General features: G+C 40.8%; 1 protein-coding gene across 1 annotated transcript in view; it reads right to left on the bottom strand.

The window, feature by feature from the left end:
• MACROD2 (mono-ADP ribosylhydrolase 2) overlaps positions 1-27,739 on the bottom strand; it is an 890,030-nt gene that overhangs the window by 62,851 nt on the left and 799,440 nt on the right. Inside the window, exons 9-11 of the mRNA XM_082306167.1 lie at positions 24,336-24,417; positions 10,158-10,199; positions 1,818-1,898 (exon numbers count right to left, since the gene is read on the bottom strand). Coding sequence (XP_082162293.1) covers positions 1,818-1,898; positions 10,158-10,199; positions 24,336-24,417 — 205 coding nt within the window. The remainder of the gene's footprint in view (positions 1-1,817; positions 1,899-10,157; positions 10,200-24,335; positions 24,418-27,739) is intronic.

Here is a 27,739-nt window from a genome sequence, read left to right as displayed (position 1 = left end):
ACTTTAATTACCTTTTTTTCCCCATCACAACCACCCTCAATTCTCAATGTAGACTTTCAGTCCTAAATATTACAGGTCTGATTCCTGCCTAAGGAGAAGAGGACGCCGTCACCAGCTAGATTAAATTCTGCAGCAGCGATTATGTGTTACAGGCCTCAATTCTGCATCAGCAAAAACTACCGTACGGCATCAAATTCAAGGAGTTCAGGCATTTTACAGCTCGAGGGTAATGCAATCATTCTATTGCCATGCTATTTACTTCACCCTTCCAATGCATTTGTTTGTGCTCCACAAAGTGAACTGTAGGTCACCAGGAAGCACTGACAGGCATAGTAAACTAGGAGACAGTATCTAGTAAGCCACAGAAACAGTGGAACATCACCAATTCTTTTTCCAATGGAAGGAATACCTTACAGTTTTGCAACACTTCCCCCCCCCCTTTTTTGACACTGATACAAGGAAAGCTTTTAGCCACACTCTAAATAAAAATATATCGTAAAAACTACTATTGTTTCACCTATTTAGGAATATGGAAAATGACAACGCAATCCCACACGCCATTTAGCCTGCATACAAACTGACATGTGGTTTGTCATCACTGAATTCTCTAATCCAGACATAAAATTGGTATTTTAATTTCAGCTGGGTTTAGTACAGCATGAAAGGAAAGAAGACCAGTCGGGATGAGATTTCTTGGGTCCCCCCACACCTTCCAGGCGATGACAGCTCTTACTTTAAGTACTTGCCATTAACAACCAGTCACAATGTTAGTGACAGGATGTTACTAGCAGTTACTTAAAGTGATAGATGTTAGCGTTTCTCTGCTTTTTATGACTCACACTATACCCCAGTCATATTTTAGGAGCTGAATGCACAGCGCTAGGTCAAAACGATGAAGATCGTGGAGCCACTGGGTGAGGTGCAGAATGAGACGTGCCATTTGAGGAACGTTAGGTCAAAGAGAATCCATGATAAGGAACTGTCATGGATTAAAGATTAAGGTTCATCCTTTTAACTATTTCACGTAAGGGGAATTCTCCAGCATTGGCGCATTTTGCTCTTCCACACATACGAGAGCAACGTGAAACTCTGCACTCTGAAAATAAGCCTTTGATGTTAACATCTTTTAATAACTCTCCCAATGAGATACGGATTAGAAAAGATACTTTGATCCGATTTTAGAACAACCTATACCACATTTACCTCTGTACACATGGACAAGCTGCCCTGTGAAGACTCAAGTGCAGGAAAGCACTCTTACAGGAACAACACTACAGGCATAATGTTAAGCACCTGTGACTTCTGCCCACAGATAGATGTAATACACTGCATAAGGTCTAGAGCCATAAACACCGTAACTGGAGTGGAAAGAGCTACAGCAAAAATTTCTTGTAGAAAAGGAAAGCAAGAATTTTATTGCTCCGTGTTTTGCAGCAGGTAGCTGATTTACATGACCAACTTAACCAACCGGACTATGACCCAAGCCCTGCATGACATGCATTACATTTTGTATTATTAATTACATAAAGTCAGAAAAGGTTAGACATAAAACAGCAACAACTTCTCATTTTACATCAGCAATAATTAGTAGCCCATCACATAAAAATAGCATTTGTAATTCTGAATCTATCTTGAGACAAAATATACTTCAGAAGAATTACAATCTCATGATCTAGGCCAAAAGGAACTTTTCAAGTGTGTGCAAACAACATTCTTAAATGAAAGCTTTCCAGTTCTTTCCAAAGAATTCAGAGTAAACCTTTCTCCCCAAAATGCAAAATTGATTAATAGCTCTGAAAAGCTGTCAGACCACCTACCTTCAGCATCATCTTGCAGATCCTCAGGCTGTTCTGCTTTGCTCTTTGTGGGAGATGGAGGCTGGCCTTTTTGTTCCAATCCTTTAAACATCAAAAAAAAAAAAAAATTACATATATTATGTTGAAATTGTTTTATTGTATCCAATATTACTATGCGTGATACCGCAACGGTGAGCACCTTTTATCTCAGCACTCCATTCAGTGCCCAATGCCTATCTTTCTATCATTAAAATTAATTACTGCGTCATCTGTTATAAGAGTCATAATAGGCATCTTTCAGCGTGGACTGGACTTTCCCTAACTTTCACATGACAGCAGTGAAGAAAGCTCACACTAGAATAACCTGCTTTGTCACAAGCTCTTAATCTCTTCAGACATAAAAAAAAATAATAATGTTTTAATTTGTAGTTTTTAACAAAATATATGTTATACTGCATTATGGAACTGGGGAGAAATAATCTGAATGAAATGATTTTTCCCTCTCAGCTCAATTCTCCATTCAATGTTATAACACAGTAACAAATGAATATTGACTGAAATTAGTAATGAAATGAAAGGTAGGGAAGCAAGTTTGATAGTGAAGTAAAGTTAAGCAGATGAAAACTTTACGAGATAGAAATGTTCTCATTGAAAAAATCCATTCCAACCTTTTAGCCAGGAAGCAACAGGAAGATGGAGGAAAAGGAAAACCTCCTAAGTAAAAACAGTAACTGAGGGCAGTGAAGTTTAAGATCTCCCCTATTTGTAGGGACTGAAGTTCACAGTGTCTAATATCAGTTGATTAAACTTTAAAAATGATGAACTTTTTCTACAACATTTTCAAGATATCCTGTCACCTTAACATAAAGGATGAAATTACTGTTTGTTTGCTAAGATAGACCTCAAGGCACGAGCTGGTAGCACATAAAGGCTGTTAGTACAAAAGGGAGACCAAGCTGGAAATTAATCATAAAAAGTATTTGTAAATTAAGACATTTAATGAAAGCAGGTTCACTAATTAAAACATTCTTCAAACATTGTTGCTTAACCACGAAAGCAGAGAATGGCAGACAATTAAAACTCAATTCATTGAGCCTATTGAATCTATTCAACCGTGATGGGAAAATGACTTTCTATCATTTGACTTTCTGTCAAGCCTCCAGATTCCCTGTGGCCAGCTGAGGGCTTGGATGAAGGAGAAGCCTAAAGAAAACACACTTTTGTGCGTGCTGGAAAGAAACCTTGACCACTTGTAAGCAGAAAATTTAGGAAGACATATGACCTTGCTTGATTTACCCCTATTGCCATGCTGTGAGAAAATAAGAATCATGGTATTACCTCAAACTAATTAGCTAATTAGCAAATGGGAAAAAAAGCTATCTACGTGTGTATTATAAATTGCTTAAGTCTTCTGAAAACACCCGTCTCTTCTGCTGTCATACATACCCCACACAATCATCTACTCTGTATGTCGCTGGATTTTTAAACAGCTCTCAGCAATCAGATGCCCAGTTCTCATAAAGGACTCGGCTCTGCTAAGAGCTGTAGATGCTATCCTTTTATTTCCTAGCCTTCCACAACTACATATAGCTAGAACTACAATGCTAAAAGTTTCCAAACAGGAGGTATGAAAGAAGTAAGCAAGGATGTGGAAAAGGAACTTACAGGGTCAAGGAGAATATTGTGTTTGTTCAAGAGACAAAAAGGGAGTGAATCGTTGGCTTTGCACGGAGGCCAGGAAACTTAGAAACGTTCTCTGTCTGCCCTCCTGGAAAACTGGTTATTCTACTGCACTTACGTCCAAAAAGAAGAGCCACAGATTGGGAAGCTGGCAGGAATTTATGTAAAGCAACAGCTCAAAACGTCAACAAAAATTCCAAAATGAAGATCTGTATTTGAGTAATTAAATTCCATCTCATTTGCTTAATTTTAAGGAATGAGCATTACCCAAAAAAGCCAAACTGAATATTGTTCTTAAAAATTTCTTCTAGAATGGAATTTCCGTTTCATTCTGGAACTCCATATAGTTCAGAACATGAAGGGCCCTTAGTGATCAGTAAATAAAGCGAGTTACTGCGAAGCAGAACACGCTTTGAGGTTTGGCTTGGTATCAGGAGGTAGACCTTCCCTGGCAGCACTTAACATAGGACATGTCATGTGTCATGGCATCATATTTGCTCATCTGAATTTGAAATTCAAATACAATACTTTGAGGAAAACCAGAGTTTTCGAGCACTAAGACGAATTTACTTCTGGAGCGGTGAGAATGTAGGAGTAACCACAAGAAATACTGTGGGGAAAAATAAAGACAAAAACTGCCAAATAAAGACACACTTTGTCAACCCTTTAAAAGGGTTACTCAGGAGCAATGGTGATAGAGTTCAACACAAACTTCAATACAAAAGAGAGATCCTGAAAATAACCAGGCTTTTAAAGATTGATTCCTGCCAACGCTCTCCCATTCTTTTAAAAAATAACTTGAATATTTATAGTGGACCATATTGACGTATGGCTTCTTTGGTTTTAATGCCACTCTGAACTACCTGCTACGTTCCCTTTTTTGGTTGACAAGGATTCACATCAGGGAATCGAATCAATAGGAGTGTTTCAATCAACAGCCACCCCTCTAGTGATGAATTTTATCATCTAACCATCTGTGACACTTCCTCCAGTCCCACAAGTCAAATGTCAATCAAGCTTAAGTGCAAATGTCCAGCCAGGTCTTTCAGGAGTATCTGAATACATTAGATAATATAACCAACATCTTAATTGACAGCACAAAGATGGAGAGGGAGGAGGCTTACATTCAGAGAAGTCAGAACTGTTACTGTCTCTAAAGAAATGATCTTTTTGCACTCTATAAAGAACCTTAAAATGCTCACAAAAGGACGTAGAGGCACTGTCCCAGGAGAACAAGATTTCAATCACAATTTCACTGCTTTTTAGCTGATTTCCCTCATTCCAGAGACAGAAAAGGATTTGTGCAGGCTTCAAAATAATGTCTTTTTATTACGGTCAAAATACAACTCTTAACCCTTTCTGCTCTCCAACAGTATGTATGTCTTTCAGAACAGTTAGCCAAATATTACAGACTTTTTGCCTGCAAATTTCCATTTAGAAACAGCACACCTAGACAGGTGTCTGAACTGATCGTATTAAAAGCTTTTCTAATCGTGATCATCAGTGCAAAAAGGTTTCTGAGCTCTAACACTGGGAGAAATGATTCTTCTTTATAGGCTAATTCAGAGGGTCAACAAGCCACTTAAATCTCACAGTGTGTCTCCAAGTAAGCTATTCCCAAAATCCCTCACAACTTCCAAATCTCCCTGGTTACAAGTGATTGCTATTTTCATCTCAGAAAAAAAAGAAAAAGTCTCCCTCCAAAAAAAAGTGTCCAAGTATAAGAGTGTGCACACAGTGGAACATACAAAGAAATTCTATATTTATACAGCATTGTTTATAATAGGGCTTCCCCTGTTAGTGTGAACGAGATCCTTGGTCCTGCCATCCTAGCTGGCTGTGGCTTCTGAGTAACGAATAGGTGGTTAACTAGGATGCTCAGGATAGAAACGGGATCATAGAATCATAGAATGTCCTGAGTTGGAAGGGACCCACAAGGATCATCGAGTCCAACTCCTGTCCCTGCATAGGACCACCCCAAAAATCACACCATATGTCTGAGGGAGTTGTCCAAATGCTTCTTAAATGTTGTCAGTCTTGGCACCATGACTACCTCCCCGAGGAGCCTGTTCCAGTGCTCCACCACCCTCTGGGTGAAGAACCTGTTCCTAATGTCCAACCTAAACCTCCCCTGGCATATCTTCCTGCTCTTCCTTCAGGTTCTATCATTAGTTGTCAGGGAGAAGAGATCAGCGCCTGCCCCTCCTCTTCCCCTTGTGAGGAAGCTGTAGGCCGCGATGAGGTCTCCCCTCAGTCTCCTCTTCTCCAGGCTGAACAGACCGAGTGACTTCAGCTGCTCCTCATACGGCTTCCCCTCTAAACCCCTCACCATCTTTGTGGCTCTCCTCTGGGCACTCTCTAGTAGCGTCGTATCCTTTTTGTACTGTGGCGCCCAAAACCGCACACAGTACTCAAGATGAGGCCGCACCAGTGCAGAGTAGAGTGGGACAATCACCTCCTCAACTGGCTAGTGATACAGTGCTTGATGCACCCCAGGACACGGTTGGCCCTCCTGGCTGCCAGGGCACACTGTTGGCTCATGTTCAACTTGCCGTCGACCAGAACCCCAAGATCCCTCTCCGTGGGGCTGCTCTCCAGCCTCTCGTTCCCCAGTCTGTATGGACATCCAGGGTCGCCCTGCCCAAGGTGCAAAATCCAGCACTTGCCCTTGTTAAACTTCATACGGTTCCTGATTACCCAGCTCTCCGATTTGTCTAGATCTCTCTTGCAGGGCAGAGATAACCAGCAGGGCATTTATTATGAACAACAATTAGATGGGAAATGAAAGACAGTAGTGTGGCAACATTCATACAGGCGAGGTCAAAAGTTTTTGGTACCTGGTAGAAAGTGAAGCTGAACAGGCTGAGGGAGAATACAGATTCAGAACTGAAACTCTTTTCTGTGTTTTTTTGTTGTTGGGTTTTTTTGTTTGTTTGTTTTGTTTTTTGTGGTGTTTTTTGTTGTGTTTTTTTTTTTTTTTTAATGGTAAGAGAATTAACTTATGTCAGTGCATAATAATGTGATACTATTGTGTAGGAATCTGGACAGTGCTTCTCATAATAGCACATGCTTCTATAATTTCCACATGCAATCACTACAATTGCGCACACAATTATGGCAGTATTAGGGCTTATTTTGCATGCTTCTGTGCATGGATATGTGAATCTATGGGTATAAAAGCAAAGTCGTTCAGAAGTTAAAGTTTAGAATAATCTTCCCTTAATGGAGCTTAAAATATTAAGCATCATGACTCTGCAGTGTTAAATTACTGCAGTTAAAGGTAGACAAGACTATTAGGTCACCTGGTCCTTCTCTTTGCTTATGTAGGAAATCATTCATAAAGGAAAGCTGAGATGTAGAACCACACAGGGCTGTACCTGCTATTACTATATCTGCCCTTTTGACTCAAGCCATTCTAACAGCAAACTGTATGACATCTGATAACATCAAAGTGCTTTGAATTAAATGGTGCCGTTAAGTCGGCAACAGCTACAAGATACAGCATCCAGAATAACAAATTGATGGGTTAAAATCCTGTGAGTTAAACGCCATTAGAAGAGTGGCCTTGAGTGTGTATATTTAATAAGATGAGGTTATTTTTATTTTTAAATGTTTTTCGTATTCTAGTATATCCAATATATGCAATGACGTTATGTGATTAACTCGCTAAAACGATCATTTATGCTTGTTGATTTTATAGTATTAATGTAGATATTAATGGAGATTATCTGGCAGATATAATTAAGATATTCCCTTATTTATTTTGAAGAGAAATCATAGAAAGAAAGGCCTTTCTGCATGTAATGAGATATTTGCACTTCAGGGTGGTAGAAACACAAGACAGATTACTTTCATAATGTATCCATCACTCAATAATACACACATTCGGTCATCTGTTATTTCTTACTCCCGGCTAATTCTCTAGCTGTTCCCAAGGCCTAACCTGGTGTGCAGTGAAATCAATGGACATATTCCCATAGACTTCAGCTGACGCCAAACCAGGATCAGGTTTTTTCCCCTCTAATTCTTGCCACCAGGTTTAAATTAGGACCAACTCTGTAACCTCCACCTCATTCAACTACATTCTTCAAACGGAAATTGGTAGAGATACAATGAGTCTACATCTCATTTGTGTCCCTGTACTTCTCCGTCTTTTTCTATTGGTTTGGTATTGGCCCCCAGCAACACTTAGCCAATAGGAAGTCAGAGGCACAGGAATTTAGGTGAAATTTAGAATATTTGAATCTCTGCCAAAGGTCCTACACGTGTGTAGTCTGTAATGTGATCTCCAGGAATCCAACATTTCTTTTTTCCTTTTTTTTTTTTTTTTTTTTTTTTCTTCCCTTAAGCACAGGAATTGGAGAAATAACCCTAAAGCAGACTGGATATGGACAGCTCCAAAAAACAGGGTCATCAATACTGGTGCCAACTGCTGACTCCATCTGCTGGAGTCATGACCCATGAAGTCAAGTAGAATGAAGAATGATTAATTCAATTAATATCTTGAAGTGGTGACTAGAAGTTGCTACTCTATTTTTCCCTTAGAACAGTAAAAAGTAGATATCCTTCAAACTGATAAAAAGCTGTGTGTAAAAATGAAAGCTCCCCTCAATGCAGAAATTACATACGTGTTTATAGTTCCCACAAACACATCCTACAATCGTTAAAAAGTCCATACACATATAGGTCAAAAGGGCATAACTTTTGTATATCTGCCCCACTACTGGAGCAGATATACAAAAGATACTTCTCTTCAGCCATGTAGGTATTGATTGCTGACAATCAATGCACTGATTCCCAAAATATCTCCAGGTGATGAAGAAATAACGAAGTACGTGCTGTTGAAGCTCATAGCACCCTACAGGCAAACCTGTGAGGGAAGCTATGATCTCATCTATCTCATATACACAAAGAAAGAGGCAAGTAGGGAAATATCTTCCTCAAATGACTTAATTCAGTGATAATTTCTCAGAGCAGCTATGTAGCTTCACCCAAATTAATGAAGCTGTGAAGGATACAAGGCAAGAAAGACGAGACCAGCTATTAGGTGGAAATGTACTTCCTTTTAATTCTAATTTAAAATGCTTTTTAAAAAAGTAATTTGCATAATCTCCATAAAAGCAACAAGAGAAAAAATGCAAAATAATTGGGCTTATAAAAGTATACATGCCATGATAACTGTAAAAAATGAAACTGGAAATGTTAGATGAATACTGCAAATTCAACTGTAGGATAATCTTTGGCAAATGTTTGTTGTATAATGACAGTCTTTATTTTTCTACTTTTATGTATGTATGTACAACTATATCAATCACACTAATTGTATTAAAATTTCTAGAAGTTCCTATCCAGTAATCTTGACATCAAAAAGTAATTATAATTATGTATAATAAAATCAACAGGCCAGAACAGCCATAAAAGAATGCGCTAATCCATCAGTGTAACACATATCTATCTGTGTATATCCATGTTTTCACATCTATGCATATACACCATTCTTCAAGAACTTCTAATTTCTAAGCTAATTATCTGGTTGCATAAATCATCATAATCCATTTGTCTTTAGGACAATCTTGCCAATTTAAGCAGCCAACATACTGCTTCAAAAGCTTTTACCTCTGTTTTCTGGCTGGTATCTCTCTGCCTTTCTCCGTGTGGCTCTCCTCTCTGATCCCCTATCTTTTCGTAAAGACAAGAACTGGAAGTTTCTGCGCAGTCGCTGGGCTATGATGGGATCAGGGTCACAGAGACCTGGGGGACAGTGCACATGCCTGGTGCACTGTCACGGATGGGTACTAGCTGGTTAGGAAGGAGAGGCAGAGAAGAAGAGTAGGGGGAGATACACCGCATATAAAAGGAGGTCCTTCACTGCACGTAAGTCTTTTATGGAACAGATGATGTCCACTGAGAACCTCTAGGAGAAGGTCAGCAGGGAAAGTAACATGGTGTGCTGTGGTGGAAGCTTGTTACAAAACCTGACTGAGAAGATTAAGTGGATAAAGCTCTCTACAAAAAAAAACCTAGCAGAAGTCTTCTGACTGGAAGCTTTTGCCCTCATGGGGGATATCTAATCCTCTGTCCTCTCCTTTTCTTGTTCCTCAGGCCTTTCTTTCCTTCATACCTAACCATCATTTCCATTTCGAGTCTATCCACATCCAGAAACCCTAAACATTGACACTTGTTTTAAACAGCAAACTAGGAGGACCAGGAAAAAAGTCCTCTGAAATATTGTCCAATCAAGTTCAATGTATTTGAGTGTTTGATGGAGAGTTTTGCTACCATTTTCATTGCAAACAAATCATGGCCAATAATCAGAATTGCAAATGACTCAAGAATTGATGTATTCACACCTTTTTACAGACAGAGAGACCGCAGAATTTTAGTTATTTCCCATTCATGTTCAAACTAGTTATTAATAAACAGCAACCGAGTATCACCCAGAGGCTCATAACAGATTATGCCATTAAAAAGATAGTCTCAGCCATTCTTACTGCGTACTATTTATTATTAGGGATGGTTTACCCTATGTTATGTTAAAAATTAGAGATGACTGCCATAACATTGGCAAAAAATGATTGGCACTGCTTATCACAACCAAGGCAAATAGTTTCAAGAATTCTTTCCGTTTGGTTGATGCTTCAGAGAAGTGATATATTTTATCATAAAATACTGTTTACTCACCTGTCTCTTCACACAGCGGAGTCCCTTCTTCATTAGCATCATCTGTCAGAAAAATTGAAAGAAAATGATTAATAAGAATACCAGGAAACATCTAAAATGAACTATTCCATGTCTCAAATTGCCCATATCTTAGTTTGCCTCCTCCCATTAAACATTTTGCAGTGAGATCTGGAGGTGGATGGGAAAAGAAGGTTTTGATACTAGACTGTTACACTACTACCAGATAGAGGAAATGCAGGGAATAAAGACAGGGAATAAAATTCTACATAATTTACAGAATTCTGCAATCGCAGAAAACATGAAATCGCATTCTCTTTTCTAGCAGAGTTTTTGGTTTACTTGTCAAGTTTCAGTTTGCTTTGTTGCCTGGGAACAGCTGGCTATGTTAAGAGGAGAACTAGTTATCCAGAAATCATACCACATAAAGAAGTTATTTTTTTTGCCAGACAGGACTTTGGTTTAAGACCAAACTTGGGCTAGCCAAGAATTAAACACTTGTAATTATTAAGATGATAGATGAAGAAAGCAGATTCCTTTTGCAAAAAGTTGCATTTTGGTAACAAAGGAATTTCTTACCGCAAGTTGTTTTGATGGGAAAAAAAAATTATCAGCCTTAGTTAACACCTAGGTCATTCAATGTTCCAGAGCCTTAATCATCTAATGGAGAGCTCATTGAGCACAGAAGTTTGTCAACTATGTTCCTAATTCATACAGACTCCATTCATACCCTTTTAAATGGATTTGGGCACGTGCAAATTCTGTAGCAAGCCTACAATTTCTGTCTAAAGCTTAACATCTTTCAAACTTGCATATGTGCGTATTATGACCACCATTTGAACCCAAAGGAGTTTTGCAATATTATGATCAATGGTAATGGAAACTAATGGTAGTATTTAGGTCCTAATTTACAGGGTCAGATCTTTACACTATAAACTCTGCTGAGATCCAAATGCTGTGACCCATGCTATGAGGATTAAGCTCTGGTTTCATCAAGATTTGGAGCCTGAAACTTTATTTTAAGTAGCATGAGAACAGAACAATTGGTTAATAACAGAAGCCTCCACTGGCAATTTTGTTTGCTATAAACATTAAAATCACTAGTGTGAGAATTTTCACGGATGCTTGTGAATCTACAGTAGATGGATCTGTATCCGTCCTTCTCCCCCGTCCATCTCGTTCAGACATGATCTGGAGGGCAGGACTTTCAGAAGCCACTAAACGAGAGCAGGCTACGTTTCTCATGAGTACGCTTTAGTCTGGCCCAAAGGATCGGGACTGAAGAGTGACTGCGCATTTTACTTCCGTTCTCCTTATTCTGCAAACAATTGTTTTGGAGATCAAAAAGGCACATGGATCCCTACCGTACAAATATAAATTTGTATACAGAAACTTTAAGGAGCTTTGACAAATAATTTTTGAAAAAAATGAAAAATCTTGTTAAAGGCAATGGGAATTCTGACTGACTTCAACAGAGCCAGGATTTTCAACTGGAGTCCTGACGTTTTTAAACAAACCACTCAGAAAACATTTGGTTAACACAGACATTATTAATTATTCAGTTTCCAATAACATGTTCTTTCCATGGAAACATTTATAATGAAGCCAGCGTGATAAAATTTCAAATTAATCTAAGACTTGATAGTAAATCAGCAGAATATAATATCTTAACATACATATATCACCTGGTCGTCTGCGGAAGTTCTTAATTATAGTTCTGTAAGTGACTTGGAATATGGAATTCCCAAAGCAAGAGAATAGCTTCTAAGCTGGTGATAATGGACACAGACAAGAAATCTGATGTTATTAAAAAGTAGTGAAGTCATTACGCAATATAATTATGAAGAGGCAAAGACTGCTTTTGTGAACTAATTGTGAATTAAAGGCTGTTTTTCCTGGGAAAAGGAACCTAAGTCTCACTGAAAGGCAGTGAAGTCCTTACGTAATTTCTGAAAATGGGAGTTGGGCTCCCAACCGCTTGGTGACGTGGTCTCCAGGTCACTGTAGTGCCTTTGAAAATTCTACCCCAATCTAGATCTGAATCTGAGTTTCACTTTGGCACACAGCACTCCTCAATCACTTCATGTGTCTATAATTCTTAGTCTCACACTATTAATGCATCTGGTGGAAGTGCTTCCCTGTCAAATATAAAGCGGTCTCTTTCACTGACCTTGGCGTAGCTGGCTGAAATGATAAACACCATGTTTAGTTGTCAGAGCTCTATGCCAAAACCAATTATTTGAGACAAAAAACAGTGTTTTGGAAATCTGTATCCAAAATTCATTCACTTTCCCCCCAAAAGAATGATATTACAGACAGTTTCTTGGTTACTAGGTCCTGAAGAAGTAAAAGCAAGTAAAAACATTTTTACTGAAGCTCTGCATGCCTAATATAAAGCAAAATCAGTGCCAAGATTGCTATAAATTGCATTTGTAATACATAGGGGTTTTTTTGTTGTGTTTTGTTTTTTTGTTTTTTTTTCCTAATGTTCCCTATACATTTTTTTACCCCATCTAGAGGAAGCCTTCTAGAGGTTTGCTTTGGTTTGAAATATGCACCACAGACAGTCAATCCCAGAGCAAACTTGAGTAAAACCACAGAAGAACCCGAGAGCGAATCTTTGACACCAGTAAACATTTCCTTAAAGACACATCATCAATATTTCTCACCCAAACTCCCCTATTTGAAAAGACCAGAGGTGAGATCCTCTGTAACTCTCACCCTTACTCCAGAGCTGTTGAAAAATAACTAACTAGGAAAACACGCTATAGCATGTGCATGCATGTACCCACTCTTGGTTACTCTTTTGTCTGGAGACGCAGAACAGCAACCTGTCACATGGCTTCCCCATTAAAGCCCTGGATTTTGGGAAGCTCTACCGAGATGACCTTGCTGGAAAAGGAATGACAGGCCTTGCAGCCTGGAGTGAGAGGAAAACTGACAGTGACTCCCTGCCAGGGCCAGCTCACCCCCAAGAAAACTTGCATTGGTATTTAAAAGGCTTAGGATACAAAGAAGCCATCTAATTCAAAATACGTCATACGCTTGAGAGTGCAAAATTTTCTAGCTTATAAGTTGGACTACAGTATATAAAATCAGGGTATTAGATGGGTGATGTATGGGAGAACAGTTTCCAGTCAAGTATAAAATAATTTACAGTTGAAAGTCAACCTATGATTGAAACTCGCCCTCTAACTCTCGTGCTCTCTCGGCTAACTACATCTCTAAAGATCACAGAGCTTTGCATTTGGAAGCAAGTTGCTCACAGCATACGCATTTGTATAAGTCACAGGCTCCCTGGTAGAGTCATGTACCAAGTGATGCCTGTTACTCTTTCATTCCCCTTTCCCTTGTTACCTGCTGAGCTTTGTGAAACAGAATTGCACCATACCTGCTCTAACCGACACTGGAGAAGAAGATGCCTTCTTCTATCACATACTTTTTTTTCTTTTGCCTTGCTGGTCAGGTTCTTTCTCTGTCTCACTAGTTGTTGCACACAAGCAAACACAAGCCAGATGGCTAAAACCATCAATCTGTGTTAAGATTTATGTTAGGAACAGAGAGGTGAAAGGCTCTAAATACCGCTGCTAATCCTCAAAGCCATTAAACAGCCTCCTCCTTGTTGCTCACACTTCTATTTGCATTCTTCTTCATGTTAGCATGCAGAGAGTCAATGCTATACAAACACCTTTTATTTTTAACCGTGCATGCATTGAAGAGCTCTTACACAAGAGCCAGCTCCCCGCTGCAGGAGGCTGCTGTTTCATCTGCATTCAGGGCCTGCACTCTGGGCTGCCAGCGCTCCCCCAACAGCCCTGCATGCTGCTAGCTCCTCCCTGCCTTCCTCTAACCTTTCCTCGGCTGCCTTGTCTCATCCTTCAGGATTTCTTCTTTTTCTCAGTGCTTTCTGCTCTTTCCTGATTTCCAGACATTTCTTTATTTCCAGCCAACCCATGTGTCTCAGTCTGCTCCTCCTTGCAAGCGCGGCTCCATGTACTGACCATAACCACGGGAGGGGCTGGGAGGGCACTGTGGGACCAGACCAAACTCTCCTCCGCAGCCTGTATACACACGCACTGGCAAACACAGCAATGAGATGGGCAGAGCTGTACAGGAGGTTGAAGACCGTGTGATTCTGCTGATGCAGTATGATAAAAAAAAAATCAAAACAAAAAAAAAAAAACCAAACGTAAAACCTTTTAGCATTGACAGCTGCAGCCATCCCATTGAGCTTATTTACTGTACAAAACCAGTGGTCCAGCTGAAAAAGTTCCTGCCCTCAAGCATTTGCCTAGCAGGTACTTCATGATTTGCCTGTACAGTTTCCACCGCATTGACAGAGGATGTGCGGCACAACAGTCTCGCAACACTGAGGAAGATGGATCCTATTTTGGGGCAGCCTCTGCTGGCTCAAACGAAAAGCTTCTCGTGTTCAGTCTTGGAGTGGGCAGCAGTGTGGGCCAGGGTACCCGCCTGATGCAAACTGTCTAAACCATGATAATGTCAAGTTTCCAGCAGCTGAAAAGACCAAGTGAGTTCTCACTCTCTGTATTTCTCTCCACCACACTTGTCTTTCCAAAACTTTGTCCCAAAGCTTCACCCACCTATCTATGTCATCATCTTAACCTCCTTAGAGAGCTTTCTAATCATGTCTCTCACGTCTATTTTCAGTCCTTGGTAATTTAAAAATCACTTTTTGATTGTTTATGACCCCTGCTGCTACCCAGCAGGAGCTTTACAATAGTGTACAGGGTGTGTGTCCATCTCAGCCTAGAAGACTTGACGTTTTTGTAGCACAGTAAACCACACAAGAAGACCCTAGGGTTTGATGAAGCCCAAACATACACGAGGCTCACAATAACCTAGGAGCATTTTGGGTTGTTCCGATCCCTCCAACTCGGTTCTCCACTGGGATAATACAACAGACTGACCAATAGCACAGAAGATGGGAACGTTTTCTTTGAGGAAAAGCAGATTTGGAAATCACTGCCAGATGAGATCAACTAAACCAAGGCCTGACTCTTTTCACATCTACTTGTAAAAAATTATATTTTCCATAAAGCTTTCCATCATCCTCAGTGCTCGTAAGAGGAAGAAGAAAAAAAGAAAAGGTAAAACAAAAAGATCCTTAACAAAAAAGCACATTCTTCTGCTTTGGAAGCAGAAATAGGACTTCTAGTTCTGAACATTTGTATCCTTTAATCACGCAATCCTGCATACAGAGCAACAGGCACTATATAAACCTCCACCTGACACTAAGCAAGGTTAATCAAATTTTTTTTAGTCTGATTATAAAGAAACTTCCACTGATACACTCCGTACATCCTGGCCTTACTGCAGCACTGGTACAGTTTTTCTTCCTGTGTTGCTTAGTTACACCAGTCCCACAACACCGGAGTCTCACTGAATGTAAAATGTGTTTGTAGCTTTTGAAGCCATATCAAATAGAAATCCTTAGTACCAACCTCCTAAGAAGTTAGGCACTGTTTTTTTTTTTGTCACCACATAGATGGCTTCTTTTATGTACCGTATCACTTGATCCGCTGTAAAATACATATACTGGTATGAACCTCAGCTGCATATAAAGGCTACGTGGTAGCTGCCGTTCCCACTGCGGGTGAACTGGACAACATTGTTCCAGTGCAGGAAATGGTGCTCTCAGCCAGGATCAGATTTGGATTTCTATTTCCCAGATGCTTCGACCTTACACAAAAGGAATGAGGCACTCCTTGGGAAAACAGACATCATTTTTTTTAAAAAGAACCTATTGCAAAACTTCCTTATTTCCTCCCTGCCCTAAAATACGGAAAACAACTGAGTTTTGTTTACACAAGTGCTAAAGTGGATTTCTCACCCACATGTATGCTAATGTCGCAGTCACACACAAAATGGTATGTTTTGCATGTGTTGACACATTTCTAAATACAAGCTTCTAACAAAATCTCATCAGTAACCTAGGGCAGCGGCAATCAAATGAGACAAACACAAATCTAACTGCATCCTTTGCAATTAGAAACACTGGGGCACATGAAGTGACTCAGTGTCAGTGACCAGAGAGGACAGGCTATTTTTGAGCATGACATAAAGTGCATTTGGAATGCTTTGCATGGGATGCCACAACATGCGACACAGCAGGAAGAAAAGATCCCTGATCAAAGACGTATTCACATAAGGTATTATATACAGAAAAAGCTTCTGTTTGTTCACCTTCTGGTGCCAGGCATCTGCGTGCGAAGGACTGAGTGCAGAACAGAACAGCACAGCAATACATCTCCCTCCCCCTACCAGCCTTTCTCCCTGAGGCTAAGATTACATATAGACCATGGTGATTAATAGCCACTGTTGGACCGCTCCTCTGTTGGTCAAGCTAATCCCCTTTTTAACTATATTCAAGACCTAGAGGCTCTGTGGCACCTCATAGCAAGCATTCTTGCACTTTAACTATGTGTCAGATGAAAAACTACTTCCTTTTGCTTGTTTTCATCCTGATTCATCATTTCCTGGGACACCTTGCACTTCTTGTGTTACAAGAGATGATAAATAATTGCTCCATATTCACCTCTCTAATTACTGCACTCATCATCTTCCCTGTGCTCTCCCACTCTGCTAACACATGCAGCAGCCTGGTCCTTGCAACTGCATGACCCCTGTGCCTTCAAGGGCATCCTCATTGCCTGCCACTTCACCGTTTCAATGCAGCCCCTATCCAGGCATCTCCCAGGAGCCGGAGAGCTTAGGGATTTGGAGTGAGTGGACAAATACGTAAAAAGAGCCATTTCCCCTGACTTCTGGATTGACTGCAGCCTCCATCAGCAGTCTCACAGAAGGAGACAAGGAACATGTCTACAAGATGCTGCTGGAGCAAAGAAAAGGAGGCTCCTCTTAGCAAAGCAAAAGCTTCTGACAACAGCGCTTTAGTAGCTTGTGGTCCGATTGTCTGTCCATACCCTGCTCCAAGCAGTGCCATTGCTACTATCAGGAATGAGGAGGCAAACAATTTTCCAGACCACACAGCAGCCAATATCACAAGCCTCTCTCGAACCATGTACAGCCAGAGGATCCAAGCCTAAATTTTGAGGTGACCAATACTTGCAACACAAAGAGCAACGGTCTGTCGGCAGTCAGCCAGGAAATAATTCAGAAGGGATCATACTGGGAAGTTTTATTATGATTCAAACTGAAGCAAGAAACTGCCCATTAACTTTTTATTAGGTACTGGAAACCCACTGCCATTTTAGAAGGTGCTAGGAACCCTCTCTTGGTCTGCATATCTCTTAAGGTGCTGAAAATAGTATCTGAGCCATCAATTACATACGCGGCCTCCCAAGCACCACGCCTGAGCTGCCGCTTGTTCATCCTGCTGCACTGCATTGAGACACTGGCAAAAGGGGCTAAGACAGACAACCCCAGTGAGTGGTAGGACTGGCACTGTCACTGCCATGGCAAATGAAGACAAAATGCCATAGAAAAAAATTGTTTCACAGTTTTACGAACACCTTTAGCTTCTAGTTATCTTGAGATTTTATGAGGTAAGTTGATTCAGACACATTTTGAAATGGACAGATATTTTAAGCATTATGGCTATAGTAAACTTTTGGATTGAGAACAATTTTTACACCATCCTATTTACGTTGGAGCACACTTTATCAGGATCTGTAGGTGCTGTGAGAGAGAACTAGAGAAAAGCCAGCATCCTATTCTGGTGCACAGGCTCCTCCAGCTTCCCCGTATGGGCAGTGCTTCCTCTGAAGCCTCCGCTGCTGAGGGACAAGGAACCATCACGGGAGACAGCGGGGCTGCACTTCTCCCCAGCTGTTTTGAATTAAGTCCTTCAGCAAGGGGCCTTGCAGAAGACATCTGAGGATCACATCCTCCAATATAAGGACAGCTCAAAGGGGTGCAGAGAGCATTTCACGTCCATGTGAAACTGTCAGTGTGCCACAGCTTCTCCAACACCACTGCTGCCTTCCACCCACCGAGAAATCCTCACTCGTCTCTGCCTGAACACAAGACTCCCCCCCCCAGATTTCCAATCTGGGGGGGAACATTAAGTGTTGGCATGGAGTCCAGAGCAGGCCGGATGGCTGTGAATGCATAAATACCGAGTGGTACCCTGGTACGCTCTCAACAGCTTGATACACAGCCCTGGAAAGGAAAGGGATACATGGCCATGCACCATCTCATTGCACATTCACCAAGCAGGATCTCCAAGTGACAAATCAAAAGTTTCGCAAGCCAGAGAAACCAGAGAGTCCCCTGAGCGTCCCAATACAATAGCAGGGATTGCAGCTCCATCAGAGCTGTGGGGTCAGGGAAGCGAGACTCGTTTCACTCCTTCCAGCAAACAGGCCTGGGTTGCAGGTGATCCTGCCCACAACCAGGGCACAGGCCAAAGACTGTGACACCACATCCCAATCTGCTGCTGCTGCTGTGACCGGTCACTCCAGCTCTGTCCCAGCTTCTACTCAGCCCCAGGCATGTTCATGTACCCACAGCAAGTGTCTGGACACAAATTTAGGCTCCATGTCATTGGCAGGGACCCAGTCCATCCACAGTGCCTTGAAAGCTTTGTGAGGGAAAGCAGTGAAGAAAGGGAGATGACAGTCTGACTGCCTCTAGTTCACACCTGTGAAAACACAGGCGGTTATCAGCTGTGAACATGACAACCTGAAAACTCTGCACAGAGATGGGAAAAGTAGCTGCAACCAAAACCTTCAGGATGGCCCTCATTGATCAGGAGGAGAAGGGCAAAGGGATTTCAAACTCCCCCAAATCTTACTCCCTTATGTCCATTTCTGGGGGGCTCCAAGCCCGGGCGGCCTTTGCACGCCTGCCTGGACCAGTCAGAAAAACCAGAGCCTCCTGACTTACGAGGCAAATCACCACCCAGGTGAAATCCCAGATAAAGGATATCGGGTACTTCCAGTAAACCACTTGGCACCTATCCACACAGTAAAATAAAGCCCATGAAAAATATTTTGTGGAATACATTCAGATGATGAATTAAAGAAACGAATCGGCTCATGAACACTGCAAATGCAAATAGAGAGGCTAAATTTATCAAACGAATTACCCATTTGATGCAGGATTACTTACTAAGGGCTAACTTATGATTCCTTTGCTCACACTAAGGACCGCTTCAGCCCCAGTGAAGTCTGCCATATTAAGTGGAGAGGGCGATGCTTCTCAATACCAGCACAGAAATTACAATTTCTGCTTAAGAGTTCACTCACGTATTAGTGCAGGGATCGGCCTTTTTAATACAAAGCCCTTCATTCAGCCATTTAGACAGTTTCCAATTTGATTCCAAGCCTGGTAGATCTCTTAACAATGAATTTCCTCTGTAATTGTAATATATTTGCACATCTATGCACAACTAGGATGTTGTGCATCCTCCTAAAGTAACAGGAGGATTAATATAAGACAGTAGCTTTTATCCATATGCTTTGGGTAGGGGGGGACAGTGTTTTCATCAACCAGGATAAAAGCAGAAAATGCACTGAATGTCATAACCTGGAATAGAGGGGAGAGAAAGTTTTTTCAAGATGAAGCAATTTGTCTCTCTTTTTCCTAACACCAACTGATATGGCTCCAAAAAAATGAACAAGCTCTTCAGCTCAGCATCCTTTCATTAGCTCTGAAAGGACACGGAGTCTAAAAGCTGGCATCTTCCATCTATCAATTGGTCTAATAAAAGTGCAAACCTGTCCTCTCTCTAACAATTTTAGCGATGCTTTAGTGAAGTAATTTTGTTACTCTGTTTAAAGTAGTAAGAATGTAATATAACCTTGAATGCTGCAGCTTCACAGTACATACCCTTTATAACATTATTTTTGTCTAAAGAACATTTTCAGAAAAAATGATTCTCCTCTCCAATCCACTGATAACAGGTGGTAGATTTAGAAATACTTTAAGCCTTACAATTAAGATAAAACTTTCATAATATACAACAGCCACCATGAAAAATAAGCATTTGCCAAAGGTCCTCACAAGATTATCTATCTGACATATTAAGTAGCTAGGCATACACAGTAAACAGGAGGAAAAAAAAAAAAAAAAGGTGTTTTTGCCTCCAGCTGCCAACTGTTTACAAATACTCCTAATTTTACTCCCACGAATCGGATCCTAGAAGTACGTATCACTGTAAGGTAAACGTTGGTAAATCTAGCTTTTCAAGGGGGACTGTTTTTATACCATTTCCCAGTCAATCTTATAAATATATATATTTGGCAATAAAAGTAATGCCTCATATCTAGGCTTCATGTTGAATTCTGTTAGAAGAAACAATGAATTCCAAGAGAAAAAAATGGTACGACTATCAGCTCCTTTCCCGGAAAGCTCACTCATAATACTAGTAGCAATGAATCCAGCGATGTAAGAACTACACATCTGAGCCAGGACTGCAGGCAAGGATATTTTATTTGCATGAAAGATATGTAGCAAGACATTCTCTCGGATTAAGCAGAGAGAATTTCCCAACACAGCTGAATGAAGGGAGAATGGCTAGGCTATCTCATTCCACTAGGAGACAGGACTCAATTGGTAAAAAGACAAAAAAAATTACTGTTTGTCGCACCTAATATGTTAAACCAGTGAGCCATCTTAAGCACAAAAGGTTGGTTGTTTTACAGAAAGAGTCTTCCACCCTCACTCTTTTTCTACCAGGACGTACAAAAACTTTTCCACAAAACCCCAGAGGTTCGACAGAAAACTCTGCGTGGACCAGGACCCTTAACCTTCTAAACTAGGGCTTTTCTGGACAACCACTAGGAAGAGATCCCAAGTCCCCCTTGGAGCACGCTGGCTTTGGCTCACGTTCTGTACAAGCTACTGATTACTGAGATTGAATCAGAAATGCTGAGACTGTGACAACTGGTCTGTTAGTGAACAGCTTTGCTACGCTCCTAAGATATGAAATTACTTAGAAGTCTGCCTCTTACCCCTATATATATATAAAGTTTGCAATTGACAAGGCTCTTGGCAGTTGTCTTAATATCAGTACTATTACGCGACTAATTTCTTTGGCATTCCACTCGCAAAATAGGCCTAATGATAGGTTCAACTAATGGAACAATTTCCCTATATCTATATTCCACTTACTCTAATGCACTGAGGTGTAACTCTAGCTTCATTTCATTATCACTTGACTAGCTCAAGCACTTGGATGTCTTTTTGGATTTATTAATGCATGGGTTTAAAGTAATAACTATTTATATATATAACTCCATGAATATATTCTTCTTTCTAAGCATTTTTGTCCACGCCTATTAAAGTAGATATATTTCATAATGTTTCTGAATGCGAGACACACTTTTAAAATGTCTCGATGTTTTTTCTCTAAGCTGAAAGTAATATCTCAGCGTTATTCACTCCTGTGAGCGTTCAGATAGTGTCCTATCAATTCAAATTTAGGGCAAGTCTCTCCTTAAAGACTTTCATTTCACTACATTAATAGAGTCACTTAAAAACAAAACAAAACCACCAGAGTTTTGGCCATTCCTTCCACAGTCTAAATATCAGGAATTTATTGCCAAAGGTAAAGACAGTTGCTAATTCCTTGACACAGAGCCATGTTGACCGAGTCCTCTGTGCAAGAAACCAGTCCTGCAGAGAGATGGAATATCCCTACAGTAGGAGAGTCTGCTGATAACTCGTCAAAGTCTACTACGTTAAATACAGATGGCAATTCACAAGAGACCAGAAAAAAGGAACAAACAGCAGACATGATGGTCATCTGGTGACCACCATCCAGACCTTCAGCTGATGTTTTCACCAGTAGGCTATAGACAATTTAGGATGGGGCTCACTTCAGTTAACATCTGTTGAAGTGGTGGTACCTTGTGGAAAAGTGCCAATTCAAGACAGCAAAGAAAGCCTGAGACTGTATATTATTATATTATATTAGGGCACTCCTCCAGGAGAGGGATCCAGATACTGATCATTTCTCCAGGGACACTAATGGAGAGTCATTTGGGTAGCCGTATCTTTCCTGTCTCTCCCTGTCTCCTCACAAGTTGAAGATCTAAGTGACTCCTATAAGGGCATACCAAACGTCCATGGTTATACCAGACATTAAAATCAGATCTCCTGAATCACTGACTACTGATCTAACCACAAGAAATCCTTCACTGAGTCAGGGATAAAGTTTTAGCTGATAAGCTGGTTCCTTTCAAAGCTCCAGCTCACCAACCAGTAGGTGCTCAGGTCCTTCTGGAAACCAGCATCATTAAGGCATATCAAAACTGGTATTCAGAATCATTAGTTATGAGAAAATTGCAGCGAGGAGCCTATGAAAATGGGTCCTACGATCTTTTAGCAATCTATACCAAATTGTGGCTGCTGGGAACTAAAATGTCTTTCTCTGGACAGCTGTCTGGGAAAGCATTGGATCAACCTTTTCCACAGTCACATACCTGCAAACCACTGGGTTTGCTGCACCTTAGAGGGTCCCGACTACGACCACCTCTCTATGGTCACATACCAAATTCTCAGTTTTAGTTCAAGCAAAAAAATTGTAAAATCTTTCCATGCATGAGAATAAACATACTTTAAAACTATGGTACAACCGATCAGCTGTATAATGTGGTGTAATGCAATTATAAGTCTTTATATAATATGACACCTGACCACACAGGTTCTCTGCAGACAGGAGTTCAACAATGTCGGGTTTTGAAAACCCCACAAAAGAAATAAATCTCCCATCTTCCTCTCTTTTCCCCTCTGGGCTTGCCACGCTTCACCGCTGAAGCATCTTCTTGTCTCTCAGGCTTTCAAACCCAAGTGGGCTTTACATTTGTAACAACAATACCAGGCTTTAATCCATGATTTCAAAGACCCTAATGATGAAGATGAGTATTAATGCTCTAATTTCTTGACAAATTGACACGGTAGTCTACTCTTGCTTAATCTGAAGAGCAGGGACAGAGCCAGCAACAGTAGGCAAGGTACTGCCACTTTATCTTATGGGTTGGGGTACATGGCCAAAAAAAATAAAATCACACAATGACTGGATTAGACATGAATGCAGTCTTTGAAATGCATGTTCAATGTGCTCCAGACAAAAATATTATTAAGCGGTTAGACACCATTCTATGCTACCTGAATTATTCAATAGGTCTTTAAGTTTCAGCTGCCAATCATTGCAAACTGGAGATTACAAAGTCATCTACAAAAAACTTTGTTCTAGTGAGATGAGACAGAAACATCACAATTTCCATACTACCAGCCAAAGCGAAAGGAAAAAAATGCTGTGGCTACTGTGACAACACAGTCCTGTAGAATTAACGGAGACACACAACACACCAAAGCTCTGCTTCCTATTACTCAAAGGCCCTTTCCACCAGACAGACAGCATGGGGAGTATTTAAGTGACTGCCGCTTCTGAAATGGGTGATAAAACAAAATACTAAAACCTGGATCTTGTCACATATAGCAGGACTGATGTCACAGAAAACAATATGGGAGAAGGTTAGGGTTGATAAAAAAACAGAACATAGATTTCTAATGATATACGATAAAAATAAATCACAGACATATGGGGGGAGGGGGATTAACAAATTTAGTATCCACCAGGTTTTCTCAAATTCTAGAAAGTAACCTCTTGTGTGAAACGTAAGATGAATGGCTAACATTTCCCAAGTGCTCCGGCGAGAGCCATCTTTCTCCCATTCATTCTTGCACAGGGACAGCTCAAGTTTAAAGTTCTCATTCAGACACAGTTGGGCTCTAACCCCTGTGGTATCTTTTCAGACCCAGAGAAACCCTACCAGCATCGTTAATGAGAGAGCAAAGCATGTACAAAGTGCATGGAAAAGCAATATACACTAGGAGCTATACACATTAGTGCAAATCATTTTCCTCTCAGAGTCAAGACAGCCAGTGCCACGCACCAGATTTCAGGAGGAGATATGGATAACAGCAGAGAATGAAGAAACTCGCTGTACTGAGCATACAAAAGCAGGCCTTGATTTTGCAAAAGCAGTAGCACAAGTAGTTTTACCGGTTCACAAATTTTAAATGTCTGCATTTGTCCAGGATCAGAGCGTCTATGTGCAGCTAATCTTTAAAGAAAGTTCCCATTTTGATATTTGGCTTAGGCAGGGAAAGAAGAAAGGATGCCAACTGTTGTCTTTTTGCTGCATCATTTTTTAAAGTCAGATGGCACTCGATTACTATACCTACCTAGAGGGAAAAACTCGCCCATTTTCTTCTTGAAAATTTTGTAGTCAACCTCCAAAAAGACGCAAAAGATGATACGATCCACCTGTAAGAAACAAAATTTTTCACAGTGAAATGATTGCAACCATAAACATTGGCAATAAAAGTTAATAAAAGCAAAGAAACTTTTAAGCCAACATGCTTTTATGCTCCAGGCAAGCAAGAAAACATCACAGGGATGCATGTTTTGACTTTACTGTGTATCTGTATTGTAATTTATAAAATAACATTTGCAACTGAAGCTCACAACTGAATTCTTTGTTAACTGCCTCCTGTTTATGCAAACCACTCTTGAGCACAGTATAAATGACTTCTGGCATTCTAGATGAATACTGGGATGCAAAGCTTGATGAAAGAGTCACATGGGGGGCTCTAATAAGCATACAAAAGAGTAAATGGGTAAGCAAAGAGCTCTCTTTCCAATCCTTGTCCGACAAACCTATTTGCAAAAGCATTTAGTATTTTAAAATGGCTTTAAAAGGTTTCATGCGGTTTTAATTTACATGAAACCACTTACTCTTGCTATAATACAAGCAGAATGCAGCAAAAACAAAAGCTGATTAGATGACAGGTAGCACACGGGGTAAATAAAACATTTAATATGCCATCTACTTAGCAAGGCTGAGCATATCAATGAAACCACAGCCCATAATGTATGCGCCACCCACCAATGTTTTCAAATAAATTGTTTGGGAGATCATAGTATGTGAAAAGGCTTTTCTAAAAGAGACCAAGAAAAAGCCGAACAAAATAAAAACCAAACAGAATTCCAAAGCCTTTAAGACTGAAAAACACCCACGCTGGACTTCACTCTAGCCTTGTGATTTCTTTGTTTTATCTGTTTGCATAGCCCAGCACAAATTGCCTCTGCAGCCAAAACCCAGCTCCAGAAGGGAGCTGTGGAAGTTGAAAAGACCCTCCTCACAGCTGAGCTGAGGGACCCGCAACCCGATAATCAAGTTTTTCTCTGAAGCGCATGAGAGCTTAACCAGAAAGAGATGAAGCCCAAGCAATAGGAAATTCAGTATCTTGGCTGGCGCTATGCTGTCCTCGTGTCTCCATGGGCAAGGAGCCAATCTGTCGTAGCAGAGCTCCTCAAGAGCTCCTTTGCACATGTTAGAAAAAGCACCAGCCTCCCCCCTGCAGGGAAACCGGCGGGAGGAACGCTCTCAAAAAAATGCCTTCTTTCCCTTATCTTCAGTAGAAAATGTTGTCCTTTTGCTAGAGCTGCTCTTCGAAGCAAAGTACAAGTCTTGGCTTCAAAGATACCATTATGCTGAGCAGCTCAGGACGTCATTTCAGAGCTCATTTTGGAGCAGCCTGGTAGAATACAGAAGGGAACGAGAGCAGGCAATAATCAGTTATGCTAGAAAATGCTAGTAGTTGCTAACAAGGAGATCTCTGAATCAAAGCTGACTAGAAAACCTGGAAGAGCAAACTAGATAGGAAATATGAGACTGAAGGTACAGGTTACGTGGGTGTTAAGGAAGAAAGAGGCTTGTGAGCAGGAAAGAAAGCAGCAGGGCAGAGCCTGGGCGGACGCTGCTTGCCGGGGAAGCATATCGGCAGATTCGTGAGCAAGAAAACTGCCTGTTGCTGTCTGCTCATACGATGTTCACAGAAACAAGCTGTTCTGTGCATCCCTCGTGAACGAACCAGGCTAGACCTTAAAAATGTGCTGGACTGTGTCATCAGCTACTCTTCACGAGGGATATAATAAACAACCCAAATAAGTGTTCAAGCCAAAAAGCCATACCCATCTATGTACTCACAAATTTATAACATAGAGCACCAGTGGCAAGTAGTGCCACGTTTTACCTATATGAGAGTTTCCACCTAAGTAAAGTTGTGTGTTTTCAGGAGGGAAGCTTTAGATAGTGAACGCTTAAATTACATTTATTATGAAAATTTGTTTAGGATAGCGCTGGGGTGATGCTAGATTGTCATCTTCTATCTCCGCCTCCCGAGTGAAGCAGATATTCACACATTACAGTGATAGGCCCAATATGCAAACCAGGACAGACAAAAGAGCAAGGATGGAAACTTATAAACCAGAGGAGGGATTACATTCCCACGCAGAGAAGTTCTGAGTCATCTTGCTCTCTATATAGTCTCGCATCATCTGCTGTAAATAATACAGACATTTCCCTCTTTTTATACAGTTCAACTTCTCAAGGTGTTCCCTTTACTTTTATTTCTTCTGTGGAGTTGACAATGATAAAACTTCTGCAATCCTGAGAATTTCTACTACTTCTAATACAATTCCTTAATTTAAAGATAGGGAATCTCTCTAGAAACGGCAGACTATTTCAAAATTTCTAGCCCCCTACTGTATACATCCTATATATAAACCTGTTCAATTTCTTCTTGGTGTGAGAAAAAGTGCTCTATTTTTAAGTATGCGTAAGATATTGTGATGACAGCTGAAATCCTGTGTTTATCTGATTGAATGGCATGTGTTGGCAGATAGTAAATCTGAAATTAAACCATATTCCATCATCCTGCCAGTCATTGACTATTTTATCTAACATCCCTAGCTAAAATAACTCGAAATTAGGTATGGAAAGTAACCCTTGTCCTCACTGTTCCCGTTCCAGCTACAATAAGGAAAGGTTTAATCCAAGTGACTCCAAACCTGCCTTGCCTGCTGGCTCACAAAAGCTCAGCAGGCCTTGTGGGATGCACACTTATGAAAGCCGCTCCTTATTCAAAGAGGAAATCTCTCCTCTCATGTGGCTAGGAAATGCCAATTTGATTAGACGTTTCACGCCGCCCCTTTATAGAGGGCAGGGAGTAGCCCCCAGGGACTCCCTCCTCAAGCGTGCCCGGGGAGCCCCCAGCGCCTTTTGTAGGTGCCTGGCTCCTCCACAGCCGACCAAGCACCGCTCGACTACAGCAGAAGTTTAAAGGAGCTGCAAGTTGAAGGTATTAGAGCTCATCCTTGATTGACAGCTCTTTTTTGGAGGCCAGTGTTAAAATCAACCATCCCCTGTCAGAACCTGATTAAATTCTGCTCGCTTCACAGCTATGAATAGGTGGATCAAAGAACCCCAAAATTAAGAGCGCCACAACACAGGAAGAAGGGAGTTAAATTCCATGAGCTTGTTCACTTAGTAGGCAGCTTCACAGCTCAAGGCTGCGAGTACATTGATTTTTTTTTTTTTTTAAATATATATTTTTTTTTTCCTTGGGCCCTGCTCTCCTTGCCAGGCTCCATTTAATTTTGAGGGGGATACTTTCCCAGTAGTTTTGTTGGCTGCACCTGATAAGGATCAGTGAACTTCTGGAGCTCTGCGGGGCTCACAGGGCTCAGGCTGTTTTGCAGTGGAATGGACCCAGAGTCGGTCATTAACGCCAGGATTTTACCA

The sequence above is a fragment of the Platalea leucorodia genome (genome assembly GCF_965183815.1).
Source record: "Platalea leucorodia genome assembly, chromosome: 3".
Taxonomy (NCBI): domain Eukaryota; kingdom Metazoa; phylum Chordata; class Aves; order Pelecaniformes; family Threskiornithidae; genus Platalea; species Platalea leucorodia.
Note: the sequence above shows the minus strand (reverse complement) of the source record. Positions and strands in the feature narration are given on the sequence as shown.